The sequence below is a fragment of the Callorhinus ursinus genome, unplaced genomic scaffold, assembly GCF_003265705.2.
Source record: "Callorhinus ursinus isolate GAN/ISIS: 27379988/994484 unplaced genomic scaffold, GSC_fseal_2.0 scaffold5, whole genome shotgun sequence".
In the NCBI taxonomy this organism is placed as follows: Eukaryota; Metazoa; Chordata; class Mammalia; order Carnivora; family Otariidae; genus Callorhinus; species Callorhinus ursinus.
Genome location: NW_027397067.1, coordinates 33,038,642 through 33,057,289, shown reverse-complemented (window position 1 = coordinate 33,057,289; position 18,648 = coordinate 33,038,642). Strand labels below are relative to the sequence as shown.

Here is an 18,648-nt window from a genome sequence, read left to right as displayed (position 1 = left end):
GTTAACTTTCCTCAGGAAAGAAGTATCACCCTAAAACAACAGATTTGTCTCTAAGGAGGGAGGTGCAAGGGAAAGGGTTTCTAGAGAAAAGATAGTCAGGTTGGGTCCGGGATATGGGCCTGGATCCTTCCTCTCTCCCCAGTGTCTTAGCTAAGTCAGCCATAAGGAAATACCACAGATTGGGTGATAGAAGCAACAGAAACTCACTTCCTCACAGTTCAAAAGCTAGAAGTCTAAGATCAAAGTGTCATTGAGGTGGGTTTCATTCTGAGGTCTCTTCTCTTGGTTTGTAGTTGGTTCCTATCTCACTGTGTGCTCACAAGTTCTCTTCTTTGTGCATGTGCAGACAAAGTGAGAGCAAGAAAGCCCTCTTGTGTCTCTTCCTGTTAAGAGCACAAATCCCATCAAGAAGCTCTACCCTCGGGGCGCCTGGGTGGCTCAGTCGGTTAAGCGTCTGCCTTCAGCTCAGGTCATGATCCCAGGGTCCTGGCATCGAGCCCCGCATCAGGTTCCCTGCTCAGTGGAGAGCCTGCTTCTCCCTTTCCCTCTGCCTGCCTGTGCTCTCTGTCTCTCTGTCAAATAAACAAATAAAAAATATCTTTAAAAAAAAAGAGGCTCTACCCTCATGACCTCACCTATCCCTAATTACCCCCCAAAGGCCCCATCTCCAAATACCATTGAATGAGGGGGTTAGGGCTTCAACATATGAATTTTAAGAAAACAAAAACATTCAGTCCATAACACCCAACAATATTCTATTCTTGGTTTCCTTGAAACAACAAAAACAACAACAAAAACTCCTTCCCCAGTCTCATGGGAACCTTTGGAAGGAGTTAAGAAGTCAACCTAGATAGGGGAAATTACGAATAACTAACAAGCATAAGATGCCCAGCTTTACTTATAGCCAGAAAATGATTAAAAACCAAACCAAATCAAACCAATGACAATAACAAAACACTAAGATACTCTGAGGATTTTAACCTGGAAAGGGATGTTGTTATAATGCTTTATTTTAAGTGGGTATATTTTTTAAAGATTTATTTATTTGAGAGACAGAAAGGGAGAAAGAGGGAGGGAGAATGTACCCTGGTTGGTAGGGGCAGAGGGAGAGAGTAACTCAAGCAGACTCCCCACTAAGCATGGAGCTTGAAGTGGGGCTTGATCTCATGATGCTGCGATCATGACCTGAGCTAAAACCAAGACTCAGACCCTCAACAAACTGTGCCACCCAGTCGCCCCTAAGTGGGTATAATATCAAAGATAAACTCAGCAAAATATCCACAGAACATCTATTTAGGAAATGTTACTTACTTTTTTAAGATTTATTTATTTTAGAGAGAGAGAGAGAGTGCATGCATGTACACTAGTGGGGGATGGGTAGAGGGAGAGAGTCCTCAAGCAGACTCCCCACTGAGCACAGAGCCCGATGTGGGCTCCATCTCCTGACCCTGAAATCACGTCCTGAGCCAAAATCAAGAGTTGGCCACTCAACCAACTGAGCCACCCAGGTGCCCCGAAAATGCTACTTTCTAACGAATCCTCCAAGACAAACAGGTCAAAATTAAACTGCACAAAGTGAATTACAGCATAAGTTCTTTTTTGTTTTTTCTTCCCCCCTGTTAAATCAGTTGAATATCGAGAAACATCCTTCTAAATGTTGAACACTACTCTGGAACAGCACATTTGAAAGCCATTCCTTCTGCTCTTTAATATTCATTAATTATTTATTGAGCAAATGTTCACCAAGAATCTATTATTTGTGACATTACTCCTGGCTTGCAGAAACACTAGTGAAAGAGATAAACAAGCTCAGTTTTTCCTGGGGTTTATATTCCATTCGAGGGAAGCAAAACAAGAGGTGGGAGAAGTATACATGGAGAGCTAGCATTATAGAAAAATAAATACCTGAGCATAATAGTTCTAGATCTGAACTATACTATACAGTACCACTAGCAACATGTAGCTCCTGAACACTTGAAATATGGCTAATGTGACTGAGAAACTTAATTTTCAATTTCATTTTATTTATTTTAACAATTACAAATTTAAAGAGTTACATGTGGGTAGTGGCTACCATACTGGACAGCATAGCTCTAGATAGTGTTAAGTGCTGTGAAAAAATAAAACATACAGAAGTAATTAGATAGTGGGGAGGGGGTAGTATGTTTCATGGAGATTACATTTGAGTCTAGTTCTGAATAAAATGAAAAAGCAGCTATTCAAACAACTGGGGCATGACAATCCAGCAAGAGGGAAGAGTAAATACAAAGACCAAGAAGCAGAATGCATGAGTGAAGAGACAAATGAGCATCAGAAGTTGAAACAAGACCCATGTGACTGAAAGCTTAACAGCAAAGGCTAGGGTGGAACAATATAAGGCTGAAGAGGACAAGGGTACTTTTATATATTTGTAATATTGAATTTTATAGTAGAATTAAGAGTTTTTTTTTTTAAGATTTATTTGAGAGAGAGAGAGCATGAGCGGGAGAGGCAGAGGGAGAGAGAATTTCAAGCAAACTCCACGCTGAGTGTAGAGCCTGATGTGGGGCTCCGTCTCATGACACTGAGATCATGACCTGAGCCGAAACCAAGAGTCAGATGCTTAACTGACTGTGCCACCTACGTGCCCTTAAGGGGTTGGTTCTAAAAACACATGAATAATCTGACTTCTATACTAATTTCAAAATCCTTAGCCTAATCAGGTTCCTGTCCAAAGAAAAAGAGCCAGGTAAAATGTGGAATGCACCATAAAAAAATGTTTCCTTTGGCTTTCTCCAGAAGTGGAATGGATCTAATTAGAGATAGAAAAGGTATGTTTTGAGTCTATCTTCTTTTTATGTAGGAAGTAACATATTTTCTATGTTCTTAAGCTAGTTCTATAGTTTGGGGGGAATGATAAGTTAATTTTTTTTTTAAGATTTTATTTATTTACTTGTCAGAAAGAGAGAGAGAGAGAGCATAAGCAAGGGGAGCAGCAGAGGGAGAGGGAGAAGCAGGCTCCCTGCTGAGCAAGGAGTCTGATGTGGGGCTCAATCCCAGAATCCTGGGTTCGTGACCCGAGCCAAAGTCAGATGCTTAACTGACTGAGTCACCCAGGTATTCCAATAAGTTAACTGTTTTTTTTTTTTTAAGTATTAAAAAAAAAAATCACTCTTGAGTCTCACCAAAGAGGACCATTCTAGGAAAGCTAATAAAGGAAAGTATTGGCTAGGACAGAAATTTACAGGATTGAGTGGTACTTGAAGTATTCTAGAGACAGGACATTTTCATAGCTTTCATAAGCTTTATTTAGCATGAAGCTTAATCAACTGTTCTATATGAAGGAGCAATCAGATGACAGCCTGCAGTCCACAAAGTTCAAGGCAGTTGACTTTGGAATGTAAAGCTAGGGGAAAAATATTTTTCATTAGTCAACAAGAATCTGGAAATCCACAGCCCCACTCACCAAATTCATAGCTCGAGTGATTGTGTCAGAATCTCATTACCAAAACTAAGGGTTCACCCTTACCTTGTATTGTATCTGAATCTATCCACACAATGACATGTTTGTAGTAAATTTTTCTCCTAATATGACCCCAGGTAACCACTTGTGATTTTTATTTTGCATGTGACTAACCTGATGAAGACTTTTTTTTTTTATGTCATTTGTACCTCTTAATATATTTTAACAAATCAGAAACTAGAAAGTATAAGTCTACATTTTCTGGAAATAGGTAAAACATTCATTGAAAAGAGCAAGAAGGAAAACTTCTTCCTCAAGACACATGAGTTAGATTTGTTTTCTTTTGTTACTAAGTTCTTTGAATAGAAAAAACTTAACCCTCTAATTCCATAAATCCAACCAAATTGGAGGACAGCTACATCAAAAATGATGGTGAGAAGGGCAAGTTTTATGTGGAACAGGATATCATTTAGAGAGCACTAAAGGTACAAAAAGCTTATTAAAATATATTCTATGATGTTGGCATCCAGGATAAAAACACTGTTAAGTATTTCTTCTACATTTATCCCACATGCTACCATTCACCAATGTCAGATTATTTAAATAAATATAAAATCTAAAAGGAAATTTTCTATCATGATTAATGCATTTAACTCTAGAAGAATGGCCTAAAAACAAATTCTCTTTCCTCAAACTCTCAGTGCTCCCATTGTACCCAAAGCCAATGTAGAAATAATTAATTCTGCAATAGTGTAGATAGAATAAGTCAAAGATTTCCCATATATACCCAATTATCCATGCAAATGGCATGAAATTTAAAGGAAGAATGTAGGTGTCAAAATGAAAGCATATTCAGCTTGACAGGAACCAAGTGCAATCAGGAAATGCGATTTCCCCCCATGTGAATACCAGAAAGCTGGCTAGAAGCCCTACTGTGGTAGACAGAGAGAAGACAGGAATTCAACTTTCTATCAGCCAATATTGTTTTTTCTGATGATCAAGTATATAAATGATCTAAAATGTTGAATATGGTGAGCTAAAAGTGCTAAAATCTATTTTTTTTAAGATAAAATATAAACTCCCTAGAGTTAGTCTTTCTGGTCAAATTCTAAAAAATGATATTTGCTATTGAGGTGTATACTCTAGCGATTAACTAAATCCAAAAGTGTGCAAACCACTGACTTTTCTAAAGACAGCTATCTCACAGCAACCAATTCCCCATATAAACTGTTGGACTCAATTCTAGAAAGTGAAACTCATCTGATCCAAGCCAGAGCATGTCAGAACTTTTTCTGGAAATAAAGGAGTCAGCAAGCTTCCTGGATCTACCCACCTGTATGAAGGAGGTATCACTGTTGACCTAGCCATATAAGGAAGATAAGGAAAATCCCCATGGTCTATTACCAGGAAAATGAGAATAGACAATGGATGGTCCAGAGTCAAAAGACTTTATCTGTGCCCCTCCTACTATTTTTCTATTTTAGCTGTTTCTAATATGCATGCATTATTTTTCTTATTAGATGGAGAACTTTCTGGGAATTGACTTTGTTTTTAATTCATCTTAACCTAACACAGGGTATTTTATTTACAAGAAGGCCACTAATATTTAAGGGCATGGATGATCTGTCGGGTTTTTACTGGGCACTTTATCTGATATTCATGAAAGAGTGATCAAATAATTAAAACAATGAAGTTACGTGTCCTGCATAGCACACAAGGCAAGGCTTTGAATTGTTTATTTAAAATGTGAATCTAGGGGGAAGAGGAAAAAGGGGAGTTATTAATCACTGGGCATGTAGTTTCGGTAAAGTAAGATGAACACACTCTAGAGACAGTCTGTAAAGTACTGTACCTACAGTCAACAACAATGTACTCTACACTTAAAATCTGTTGAGAGAATAGATCTCATGTTAAGTGTTCTTACCATAATAAATCTTTAAAAAAAAAATAAAGTTAATTTGAAGTTGGGTAAGACTATTCTCCTGGAAGAGAAAAGGGGAAAAAAGGCCAAAACAAAAAAATAAGTAGCACATAATTAACCGAAGGCAAACGGAGTCTAAAATAGCTATGATTACTCTTCCGTAAAATATTTGAGAGTATTTCTGTTTTCCTCTCCCCTTCTGGAAATGTTGTTCCTCAGCTCAGGATGGTACTAGGATACAGTCTGCTTTCGTGCCTAAGTGGCTTAAAATAACAGGACAGCTGATGTATTTTTAGGGAAATCACCAAGGGACCTTCTGCAAGACTTAATTGTCTGGGTTCACTTCTGGATCTTAGTTTAGTTTCCAGGTCACTCCTCCTCCCCTCCGGCTCTTCTTTGAATCCAAAGAATGGCCTCCGGGGACGCATCTTTGCTGCCATTATTTGGGCATACTTCCATCGGAGTCTGTCTCAGCTCTTAGATCCTCTTTTAAAGGTGACTAGGAAGACAGACACAACAGCCAGCAACAATAGGGAAATAGGTGGTAGTCCTAAAATAATAAACTTAGAGACATTTTAAGGGGAAATCCTTAAAAACCTAAAATATTATTAGGTGTTCGATAAATATGGAGTTAAGATGGCTTTTTATTAGCTTGTTCTTTCACTGACTGCTTTTTTTTATATATAAGATCAAACCTTGTATAATCTTTTTATTTCTATTCTTCATGCTCTTGAGTCTTCTTCCCCTTTGTCTTGTCTTTTCTTTGGTATCACACTATATACATATAAGAATGATAGGCACTGGATCGAACCTTGTATAATCCTTTCATTTTCCCTTCTCAAGCTGAGGACTCTTCCCCTTTCCATGTGTCTGCTACGTTTTCTTCTTAATCAGACCCTGAAGATGCTAAAAAAACAAAACAAAACAAAATGTATTGATAGGCAATCAGACCCTAAGGCTCAAAAAAACAGACAAAAAAACAGTGGGATGACACTTCAAATAGACATTTATCAAAATGCCCTTCTGTTTTACACACAAAAGTCATTGCCTTTTCCTTACAAGGAAAGGCATTATTTGAGAAAGCCATATCACCTACAGCACTAAAAGAAAGAATCGCATAAGACTTGGAAGGCAGAAAACCTAAAAAGTAGATTCAAGAATCCCAAAATGTTGAAGGATAAGGCTATTAAATGTAGACTTAATAGCTTCAACTATTTTAAGACTTGATAACATAAATATATAATTTCACATTATTCAAGTAATTTAACATATACCTATTTGGTATAATGCATTACATAAATTTAAGGAATTATTGTGATTTGTGAAACTATAATGGTGATTGTGAATCATCAAGAAAAGATGGAGCTATCTGTTTGACTACAGAATATTACACTTAATAAGTTAGGGCATGTGTAACACATTTTAGAATTTATTGAAACATTCTTAAAGATATGAAAAAATAAGACAATGATAAACTGACAAACTCTATTTCTGCACTGCTTAGTCATAGTTAAATTTACTTCTATGACAAACATTGTAGTAGAAAATTAATTTGCTTAGGCTTTTCAGATAAGTTTTTCTTTTCCAGAAAGCTTTTCTTCATCCCTGCTGTGGACTCACTATGAGCATAGTACTGATTAAAACTTAAGGACACAAAACGAAAAGCAAGCTTTGATGGGGTTTCTAAAGATGGCTTCAAGAAAAATGTGGAGTCCAAGTTCACAGCGTCTCATAACCAATCTAAAATAGCAACTGCCTTAAAAGGTAACATTGGACTTTACTGAATCCAGATAATACGAGGATTATCATAATAATTTGATGCTTTGGCTTCAGAGTTAACACTGTACAGGATAAGATGAATACTTTTATCTGTGACCCAGACACACATACTCTGGACTTCTAATTTAATAGTAAAGATCACAGATAGGTGGTACAAATACAACAACCCTGAAAGAACAAAGATGAATATTATGGTGACTATCTGCTTGAATAGGTACCAATAGATTATTGATATAAGCCCAGCCTCCGCAGAGATGTTTTGGTGAGCCTGGATATCACCCTGGTCATCAGGATATGTTAGAATGTCTTATTTACATTTCCAGTAAATTGAATATATATGTACTGTTCTTCCTGCTTCAAGAGTCAAGTATATTAAATTCCTCAATAAAAGCCATTTTAAAATACCACTGTTCCTTCAACATTTTCAGGATAAAATACCATCCATTTTGCACAGCATACAATGCCCTCCATGGCCTTTCTCAGCAGGCTTAAATCCTAGAACTTGTCCAAATGAACAGTTCAGTTTTACAGAACTTCTTGAAATTCCTCAAACAAACCACCATTTCTCTAGCTTTGCCCATGCTATATCCTTTGCAATAAATGTTGAAAATGTTGGTTATTACTCCTTAGGTTGATTTCATGCCTCAAGATTGGGTCAGCACCCACAGTTTGAAAAAACATATATGATCAAAGGAGAAAGTATGAAAAAAGGAAGTGAATCTTGGGTAGAACTTTGTGAGATCCAGAATTTAACTCCGAGTTTGGGAAGAATGAACCTTCAAACAGGGGCAAAATTCAGAGACATTAGAGGAAAATACAGGTATGCTGTGAGGGAAGTAAAGGGGTAAGTATTTGAAAAAGAAACTATTATTTTTACTCATCACTTGTAGTAGCTAAATAATACCCATTTTATGAGTGTACCACATTGGTATTCTGTCAATTCCCAGAGAATGAAAGCCTTGGTTGCTTCTAGTTTATTCTCAGTACCAACAATGCTATGATGAGCAGTCTTATGTGTGCATCTCTATGCCCCTATTCTACTATTTCCTTAGCATAAATTCTTATGTAATTACTAAAATGGGTAAGTAAACAGTGTAACACCTAAAATGTGGTATATATAGCCAAACTCTTTTCCAGAAAGACTAAAAACTGTACTCTTGTCAACAGAAGATTAGAGTGCGATGTCTTTACGTACTCAAGCTACCACTGGAGTTAATATTTTATTCACCTTTACTATCAGGTAAGTGGAAATACCAGTATTTCGTTATGCTTTAAACATGCATTCCTTTTATTCCAAAGAGGCTATGATTTCTTCATGTATTTATCTGCCGTTTGTATCAACATTGTGAATTGAATGTGCACATTTTTTGTTTAATTCCTATTAAGAAATGAGTTATTTTTGTTAATTCTTTACATATCCATAATACACTTTTCTCTTACTTGCCAGTTTGTTTTTCACATTTTAACTATGAAATAATGTTTTTTAAATAAGTCTTAAAGGTGGCGCCTGGGTGGCTCAGCTGGTTAAGCAACTGCCTTCGGCTCAGGTTATGATCCCAGGGTCCTGGGATCGAGCCCCGCATCAGGCTCCCTGCTCAGCCAGAAGCCTGCTTCTCCCTCTCCCACTCCCACTGCTTGTGTTCCCTCTCACGCTCTCTCTCTCTCTCTCTCTCTGTCAATTAAATAAATAAATAAAAATCTTTAAAAAATTAAAAAAAAAATAAATAAGTCTTAAAGGGATTTATCCAACATTTTTTTCCAATAAGGCAGTGTTTCCTGAAAACAGATTAAAGACATCAGATTAGTCTACATGCTCACTATACAAAACAAAAGCCAATTCTATAGTATGGTTGTCTTTTAAATTCCAAGGAATTGATGGGATATCACCTTACTACAAGGAATATAAAAGTTCTATCAGAATTTGCCTGTTTAATAATAGACCACAGTGATTTATATTGCATTAATAAAAGAAAATATTTTTATTTAAAACAGTGGAATAAAAAAATTACACTAGTGACAGTAAACCTTAAAAATTTATTTAAAAAGTAGTATTATGGGAAGCAAACAGAAGTGCAAGAGTTCCTAGCCTAAGGCATCACCTTTCAAGTACACATTTGCCAAGGCAAGACATTTTTGTATCTACAGATATCGCATTCCAAAGTGATTACTGTTGCCATGTAAAATTAAAGCTCACAAAGGACAAAGGTAATGCAGTAGGCAGTAATTATTTAAAGTATAATATCTGTCAGATTAATGTAGACTTAATGAATGATGCTCATTGTGCATTAATACCATATGACAACTTCATGAAGAGCTCTTGAAAAACTTCAAGTGTAGGAAAATCTGGAGATGGCTTGTTTTTGAAAGAAGTCATTCTGAAAACTGACAAATTTCTAGGTCTAGAGATGGTGAACTAACCCACACGTGTGCTGCAGTTCGGTATTTGTCACAGCCCAGAACTGCTTTATTGTAACAGCTTCTATTGTGTCCGAATGACAATGAACATAGCTAAAATGACTCCCAGTAATTAACGTTATTGTGAAAGTTCTCAATGAAAGGCACACTCAAGTATTAATTAAAAGAGCAACCAAAGCCCACCCATTTTTTCCAACGTAAAAGTTTGGGTCCTTCTTAAAGCAAACTCTAATACCTTTTTGGCAAACTCTTTAATCCTTTTTTGAATTGCTTTCCCCAGCGGCAGTAAACAGATTATTTATAGTGCATTCTCTTCTGATTCCTTTGTATTCTGGTCTCTAAGCACAGTCTACATTAACAATAAACCAAACACAGCAAAACAAAAAAAAATATTTCATCAAGATATCCAACATAAGTAAGTTGTTATTCCACACGCTCTTGAAAGAGCTCCCGTTAGTGGGTTTCTACCGCTTTAAAATTTCCAAAGAGAAATCACTATTTACATCTGGGAGGTTGGCAATATTATTCTGGCAAAGGACCAGGAAGAAAATATTATAGGCTTTGTGGACCTTATTGTATCTATCACAACTACTCAACTCTGCCAATGTAGCAAGTAGCAACATAGATACTTAAGATAAACAAGTGCATGTAACTGTGCTCCAATAAAACTTTATTTACAAAAAGAGGTGGCCAGGAGGATTTGGCCCATGGACTCCAGTTTGTGGACCCCTGATCTATTTAATGAAATTCAAACATACATGACCTTTCACATCACACCAAGAGATACCTCTATAGGTTCATCTCCATCACAATCCCTCTACAAACCCTTTAATACCACCAGTCTGAATTTACTCCTGTTCTCTGTATTGTGCTATTTCATGACACAGCTTGTTTTCATAGCATATCTCATTAATAGAGGAGAGGAAAAATAATTTTCCTCTACACTTCTGAGTTCTTGGCTAAGAGTCTTGTAATAAAAGGCTGATTAACAAGAGAAGAACAAACAAATTTATTAACATGTATACATTATGTATACATGGGAGGTGCTCAGGAAAAATGAGTTAACTCCTTTAGATGACTTATAATTCAGAATTAAATTAATAGGGAAAGGGGAAGAGGGATGTAGGTCTCTTAGGGGACAGTAAGTGATTTTTAGGAAAGGTGAATGGGGCCTTAAAGAATAGATAGGAGGTATGATAGTTTGTGACAAAGTTTATCTGGGTGCAGCACAGACTACTAGTTTCTCCTGTGATAAGAATCAATCTTGCCTGGTTGATGAAACTTCTGGGTAGGTGCTGTAGATAAGCGGGTTCCTTTTGGAGGATCTGTCTTTAGGCACATAAAGGGAGTTCAGAGAAATCTCTACCTGCATTTATTGTTTTTCAAGTGTCTACAGCCCCAAATAATCAATACACCAAAAAGCATATATATATATTTGTTTTTTAAGATTTTATTTATTTATTTGACAGAGAGAGAGATAGTGAGAGCAGGAACACAAGCAGGGGGAGTGGGAGAGGAGAATCCCGCTGAGCAGGGAGCCTGATGTGGGGCTCGATCCCAGAACCCTAAGCGGAAGGCAGACGCTCAATGACTGAGCCACCCAGGTGCCCCCAAAAGGCATATTTTGAAGCTGCATATTCTACTACCCTCTACTACCAAGAAAGTCTTGGCCCATTCTTCACCTGAGAAATTTTAATTGTATTTAAACTAACTCAACTAATACTGTATCTTTTTTTGAAGTGTTTCTCAATCCCCTCTACACCCCAAACTGAGTTAATGACACCTCTTCCTGAGCTCAGAAAGCATTGCACTCTTATGCCCTACCACTCCTATCATGACTAAGGTTAAAGATTATATTTCATTCATTTCTAAATCTTCTGGATCTGGCATATGACAGAAGATCAACCAAAAAAATTTTTTGAAAAATGACTGAAGAAATCTTACCAACATAGGAGGTAGAGACTACTAGTTGCCTCTCAATATCCAATTAACACTTTGGTCCTTAGTATCAGACTCACTATTTTAAGTCAAACTCATGGCTGCCTAGAAAAATTATAATTTAAAATTTCCTTTACAAGTAAGTTCTGTCCAATGGAATCAACACAGAAGTAATTAGGCAAATTCTAGGTCATGCCCTTAGTGGAAAAGGACACAGAATTTTATTTGAGAAAAAATATGTTTTTAAATCACTCTCATTTCATTGTTTTTCATACAAGATTACATTTTTATCTTAATTATATAAAAACAAACTAAAGATAGTTATAATTAATATACTTAATGCCAATGTTTTGATCTACCAATATGTTTCTATAGAAATATGAAAATATTTTAATTGGGCTGGCATATTATTTTAAAACATTCCTTGTTATTCTGACATTATTTTAAAATAAAAACAGCTAGGGGTGCCTGGGTGCCTCAGTTGTTAAGCATCTGCCTTCGGCTCAGGTCACGATCGCAGGGTCCTGGGATTGAGCCCCGCATCAGGCTCCCTGCTCCGCGGGAAGCCTGCTTCTCCCTCTCCCACTCCCCCTGCTTGTGTTCTCTCTCTTGCTGTGTCTCTCTCTTTCAAATAAATAAATAAAATCTAAAAAATTATAAAAAATAAATGAAATAAAAACAGCTAAATATTCAAGGCATAATGTTAAAAAGTAAAATTTTTAACTGTCTACCTATTGTAGAGAGTATTTCAATTATGAAAAGTTAAGCAATTATCTAAGTGCAAAGAGAAAACACCCTACTTTTATCTCCTAGAAAAAGGTTGAACAGTCCAATTAGGACAGTAAGTGGTCATTAGTAGAGAAGCAATCAGAAAGACTAGGTTCTGATACCGTTTAAAATGGACCACAAGAGACATGTTATCTACAACAGTATATTAAGGATTGGAGTCATAAATAAACAGAATTTTCACTGAAATTCAGGCACCGTAATCTATACAATCATATGTGACACTGGATTATATGCAATCATATATATATATATATATATATTAAATTGTTAATATGAAATAAATCTAGGAGTTATAAGTGTTCACTACTTACTGTTTGCAAATAAATAGCATAAATGTTTTTATTGTTTGTATATTTCTGCAAGAGATACATATCAAAAGTTATCCACTACCCATATAGAATGGTGCTAGTAAAGGAGAACTTTTGAAAGCCAAGAGGCAAGTCATCTTAGAAAAGTTACTGGGTGATGTTGAAACAAATTATCTTCATCTCTAGCTTAGGAATAGAGGTGGATAAGTGAAGAATATACAGGAGGGTCAAATTTGGGTTCAAATTTGCCCATTGTCAGTTCAGTGTTAGTTGTCAAGAACATGAAGAGATATACAATGGTCCTTGTCAATCTTTGAGCTGTCAACTTGAAGTGGAATACTTCTGAGGGATACTTTTCAAGACTTGACATCGCCACTAAGTGGCTGAAATGAAGGAATGTCAAAAGCCAGAGCAGTTGAGGATATCAAAACACTACAAGTTCAGGATATTTCGTCAGTTATGAAGAGTGATTTTGTGGTCACCGACAGGGCTATCAGGAGGACAGTGTAGTTAATGAATTTATCCAGGAAAGGAAAAATCTAAAATCCAGTGAGTAAAACTGACGAGGACATCAAGAATGTAACGCAAGAGAATCATTTGGTGATTTAAAGAACATGTATTGTTTCATTGAAATAATGAAGGTAGTATTCCAGAGTGAGCTGTAAGGTGTTCTCTCCCCATAATAGGGAATCTATAAAGGTGGACCTGGTAACCTCCACTGAAAAGTTCCATAGAAATATGGACATGGGACATATAAAGGGTAATGTCACTCTTTTCCCACTAGCACAACAATCCTTAATGCTACAATGAGAAAAGTTATTAGAAATCTGGGCATCGATATACAGTTTAGTCCAAGCTAAATAGAATTAAGAGTATCAGAGAAAGTTAACAGTGCAGGCAATAAAGAGCAAAAAGAGCCTTCCATGACATATTTAGGAACATTTTCTGATGCAAATACATTATCGGGGCACCTGAGTGGCTCAGCTGGTTGAGCGACTGCCTTCGGCTCAGGTCATGATCCCGGAGCCTGGGATCAAGTCCCGCGTCGGGCTCCCGGCTCAACAGGTCTGCTTCTCCCTCTGTCCCTCTCCCTTCTCATGCTCTTTCTCACTCTCTCTGTCTCAAATAAGTAAATAAAATCTTAAAAAAGAGAAAGAAAAAGAAAATACACTATCATGGGTTATGCAGGAGGCAAATGTCAATGACAGAATTATTAATCCAAAGCCTTCAGAATCAAGTTAGGAGGTAAAGTGGCTGTAACCAGTCTCCCCAAGTGAGAAATAGTGCTGAAGTTTACATTCACTGATCTGTGGGAGTACAAAGAAAGCAGGATCTAGGGAGGCATTAATAATTCTATAATAGTTAATACTAAATGATGTAAAAAAAAACTCATACCAGTGCCAAAAATTAATGTTTTTATAAATAAAATGTTTACTGAAAAAATAATAAATGGGGACTTGAAAAATTCTGAAGGAATACAATCCTTATAATGAAATTCCATTGAATTGGTTCTCAATATATTAGAAATTTTAATATGTTTCAGGCACACTTCAAAAGAACTAGATGCAGTTGGTTCTCAATAAGGAAACTGAGTCATGGGATGGTTAAGAAAGATCACCAGTAAATGGCTCAAAGTACCACTGAAATTTCATCTTGTTTGAAGTACAAATGGAATAATGTTATCCACAATGGAAGGAAGGAGGGGAAGGAGGGTGGGTGGCAGGCAGGGAGGAGGGAGGGAGGGAAGATCAGTGGCATGGAGGAATTATTAACTATATACGACATTAAGACACTTGATTGATTCGACAGTAAAACTGCCAAGATATTCAATAGTCAAATAACAAGTCTACTTAGTCGAATAGCTCAAACCACCAATCTACTAATTTTCTAGCACTTAGTGAAACAGAGAGACCTTTTAATGCATTAATATACTTGTATAAAATATATTTGATCTTGTATGCAGTATATTTATGAGCTTTTCCAAAAATGTGTGGCATGTTTTACTATTTTAAATGATAATGAAAGGTTATAATTCATGCAGTAAAACAACTTCTATTTACAAAATGTTTATTAGATAAAGTATCATATTCACAATCCAGACACTATCACAAACATGCACACGGTTCAAAATTCACTGCATCACAGTTCTATCGTATCACATGTGCTATTAACTGTATTACATGATCCAACTATATAACACAAGAGACTCAAAAAGAAAATATTTAAAATGTTGATTATATAACGGCTGTAGTGACATTCCAATCTCTTTTAACACATTCTAGTATTCCAACCCTGTGATTACCAGAATAATTGCTGCACTGAGTCATACTGTCACACTCATCTGTTGCAAGATGGCATGTTTAAAATTTTAACTGACAAAACACTTGTTTGATGATGGATGATGGAAATCAGAATACAAGAGAAACTCCCCTTCATAGTTTGTCCCTGAAATTTAGTATGTGTGGTCATATAGGCGGTCCATAATTTTCCTCATTTGGTTTATTTGAAGACTTTAATTTATAACTACATTTCAAGTGTTTTTACCTCCTAATGTGTTGGTTTACCAATTTAACACTGTGCACTGAATCGCAAAGAGGAAAACAGATTTTTTTTTTTTTTAAGAGCTCAGCTCTAGGCCAAGAAATAGAATAACTTTTTGATTATTAAGGTACATATGTTTAGATCAAAGGAAAGCATTATTGAAAGTTCCAAGGGCAGCCTTTTTCAGAAACCTAGGCCATCTAAAACCATCTAACAAATTCTTTTGAATTTAAAGGAATAAAAAGATGGAAATTTTTTCATAGCTAGCTTGTTAGATGTAGGCCAAATTTATGATACAATACAGCTATATTATTTATGTGTTATATGAATAGTGTACTGCATTCCTTTGTATAAAATATATTTAATTTTGTATGCAATATATTTATGATATATTTATGAGCTTTTCCTAAAACTTGAGACATGTTTTACTATTTTAAATGATTATGAAAGATTATAATCCATGTAACATTTATTAAAACAACTTCTATTTATAAAATCCCTAGTTGGAGGAAACAAAGATGAGTAAGTTATGGTCCTTGCTTTTAAGAATCATGCAGTATACTGCAGTATATCACTGCTTCTAAGAATATTATGTCACAGTTTAGAAGGAAAAAGGCTTTCTGATTTTAACCATCTCCTCTATCTAGCTTCTATTTCAAGCCTGGTCCCATTTCCCAAGAATAATTGATACTTCTAACTTCTATTTGTAGACACAGTCACCAACTTTACTATAATAGCCTTTCCACTATATTAAATAGTATGAAGTAGGGTCTGTGGGGTACTGATGAGCGCATCCCTGACGTACTTCACTGACCTGCAGTGGAAAACAAGATATATAGCAAAGGGGAGGAAGAGCTGATTGCCAAGAAGGTTGGCTGGAGTCTGGGAGGATAGAGTCTGATTAGGAAAAAAAATGGGACTGCACTACCAGGTACCAGGCACCATGTAAAACACTTATGGATGAATAGATCCATTCTAGATCAAGCCACCCAGCCCAACTTCACAAAAAGTAGCCTTAACCCCATATTTACAGAATCAACAAAGTCAAGTTTTGGTTGAAGTAGGGTCTCTGGCTTTGAATCTTGGCTCTGTCACTTACAAATTACTGACCTTCTTTGAGTCTCAGTTTCTTCATCTGCAAATGGTGTTGAAAGGCCAAATCAGAGTGTGTGAGGATTCAATGAGATAATGTATGAAATGAGTTTGGCACACAACATGCACACATACAGCAAAAGCTCAGTAAGAGGTAATTATTTTTATTTGTTTTTCTCTTTTTTTTAGCCTTCTTCTTTCTTCTATTTTCTCCTAGCATTTTTCTTCCTGCCAAAATTATTTCCAGGTTAATTTCTTCCTCTACCATTTTTTTTCTTACTACAGTTTATTCCTGTCTTTTACCCACCCAGAATGTGATCTATGGTGGAGAATGTTTCATGTGAGCTTGAGAAGAATGTGTACTCTGCTGCTGTTGTATGGGGTATTCTAAAATTGCTAATCAGATCAAGTTGATTGATAGTGCTACTCAGGTCAACTAATTCCTTACTGAATTTCTGTCTGTTTGTTCTGTCAGTTACTGAAAGAGAGGTGTTGGAGTTTGGGTGGCATGGGGGTAATGTATGGAGAGGAGGAAGAGTTCCATAATCTTATGATTAAGTCTCATTTTTTTTTTAGTGTTACCCCCAAACCAAGTGAGACAAGAAGACTAAAGGGGCTCTAGTGGGAGAAATCCTCTTCCCAGTTGGGATAAGGCTCTGGGAAGGACTATTTTCCTGGAGAACAAGTCTTTGTGATGGCAAATGCTCTGGACATATTTTACAATGATTACTCTTCCCCTCTCCCTTCCAGAACCATGAGAGGGTCTTCCTCAGTTCCTCAGGGGGCAAAAACCATGACACAATGGGAATATCCTCGAAGACTGTAAAGTTTTTCATAATCACACTAGTCTGTACCCTCTAGAAATTCATCAAAATTACCACTTCAGTGATCCTTAACCAGTTTTTGGCTCCAGTGGCTTCTGTTCCAGGTAAGCAGATTTCGGATATGCCTTTCTAGATTAGTCTGTCCTTTCTCGATTCAGCTTGGCAGTTTGCCTTGAGATCTTATTTCTCTGATGTGTCCAGGAAAAACCAGACTTTCAGTTTAGCTTTTCTTATAAGGGCAGGAATGATGAGTTCCAAGATCATTACCTGTTGAAATTAAAATCATGAGTCCTACTTCTGCTTTTATTTTTTTTTAAAGATTATTTACTTATTTATTTGAGAGAGAGAGAGCAGGAGCAGGGGGAGAGGGAGAAACAGGCTCCCCACTGAGCAAGAAACCTGATGCGGGGCTCGATCCCAGGACCCTGGGATCATGATCTGAGCCAAAGGCAGACGTTTAACCAACTGAGCCACACAGGTGCCCCTACTTCTGCTTTTAAATCTCTGCATTTCCTCTTTACTTCCCCTAAGACTATCTTTCTTCCCCTCTTCTTTCTACCACTATAATCAGAAAAAGCTTTTCTCCACCAGGCAAATAACAGTTTTCCTTAATAAATGACTTGTCATTAGGAAATTTTGGTATTTTGAGACATCTCAAAAAATGAAAAGAAGTTGAAAAACGGACCCATGGTAGTTCATCAAATCTAAGTAAGAATTACTTTCATGGAAAACTCCAGGGAACCAGTTTTTCTTTGACTCCTGGAAGTTCATAAGTTAGCCAATAATCAGAGGCACTGCAGAAATTGACAAAAGTTTCCTAATAATTTTAGTTGGAACCATCAACTTAGATCAAGAATCTAAAATCATGTTTTAGTTTCCTAATTCCAGTTCACTTGAGTCAGACAAAAAAATGGAGTATGTAAAAAGGCATTAGGAGAAGCCTTTATAGCTATACAAGGGAACAATGTTTTTGTGTTCTGATACATAGCAGGTACTAAGTAACCATTTGCTCAATGAATGAACAACTCCATTTCATTTTAACTCCAAACGCAACTACAAATAAATATTAAGGTCTGTATATTTGGTATTTACATTTAATTCTGTTGTGCAGCCAACCCACAAGGCATATATGTTTATAGACATTTATATATATAAATATATAAAATTATATATGAAGTGCAACTTTATCACAGTAATAAATTGAGAGTGAGGTTTTTTTGTGTGTATATGTACATGTATGTGTGTGCATACATTTACAAATACACATATATGCTTATATACCACATGTATATGTAGATATATATGGTACACATATATAAAAATAGAGAGAAAGGGAGAGTGGAATGACAAACAAGACATAAGGAAAACATCAAGTTTAGAATGTACATCATATACCTACCTATATTTCATAATGGTCTAGGTAACACAGATCCACAGTTGGTATTATTTGCTTCATGAAAAACCTAAGCAAAATACAGTAAATCTGATATCATTCTGATTTTGATAGATGTGTGTGCTTTTCTATAAAATCACTACTACTACAGAAATTTGGAATTTCAATTCCAAATTTTGGAATTAGAATGTGGAGAAGTATTTACC

The 18,648-nt window shown here is 36.2% G+C and overlaps 1 protein-coding gene across 9 annotated transcripts in view; it reads right to left on the bottom strand.

The window, feature by feature from the left end:
* RALYL (RALY RNA binding protein like) overlaps nt 1–18,648 on the bottom strand; it is a 682,789-nt gene that overhangs the window by 539,222 nt on the left and 124,919 nt on the right. For 2 of the 9 annotated variants that reach the window (XM_073892723.1, XM_073892715.1), the window contains exon 2: nt 6,175–6,269. The exons of the other annotated variants lie outside the window; for them this stretch is intronic. In XM_073892723.1, the coding sequence (XP_073748824.1) occupies nt 6,175–6,229 (55 nt within the window). In that variant the 5' untranslated portion in view covers nt 6,230–6,269. The remainder of the gene's footprint in view (nt 1–6,174; nt 6,270–18,648) is intronic. 9 annotated transcript variants of the gene reach the window in all.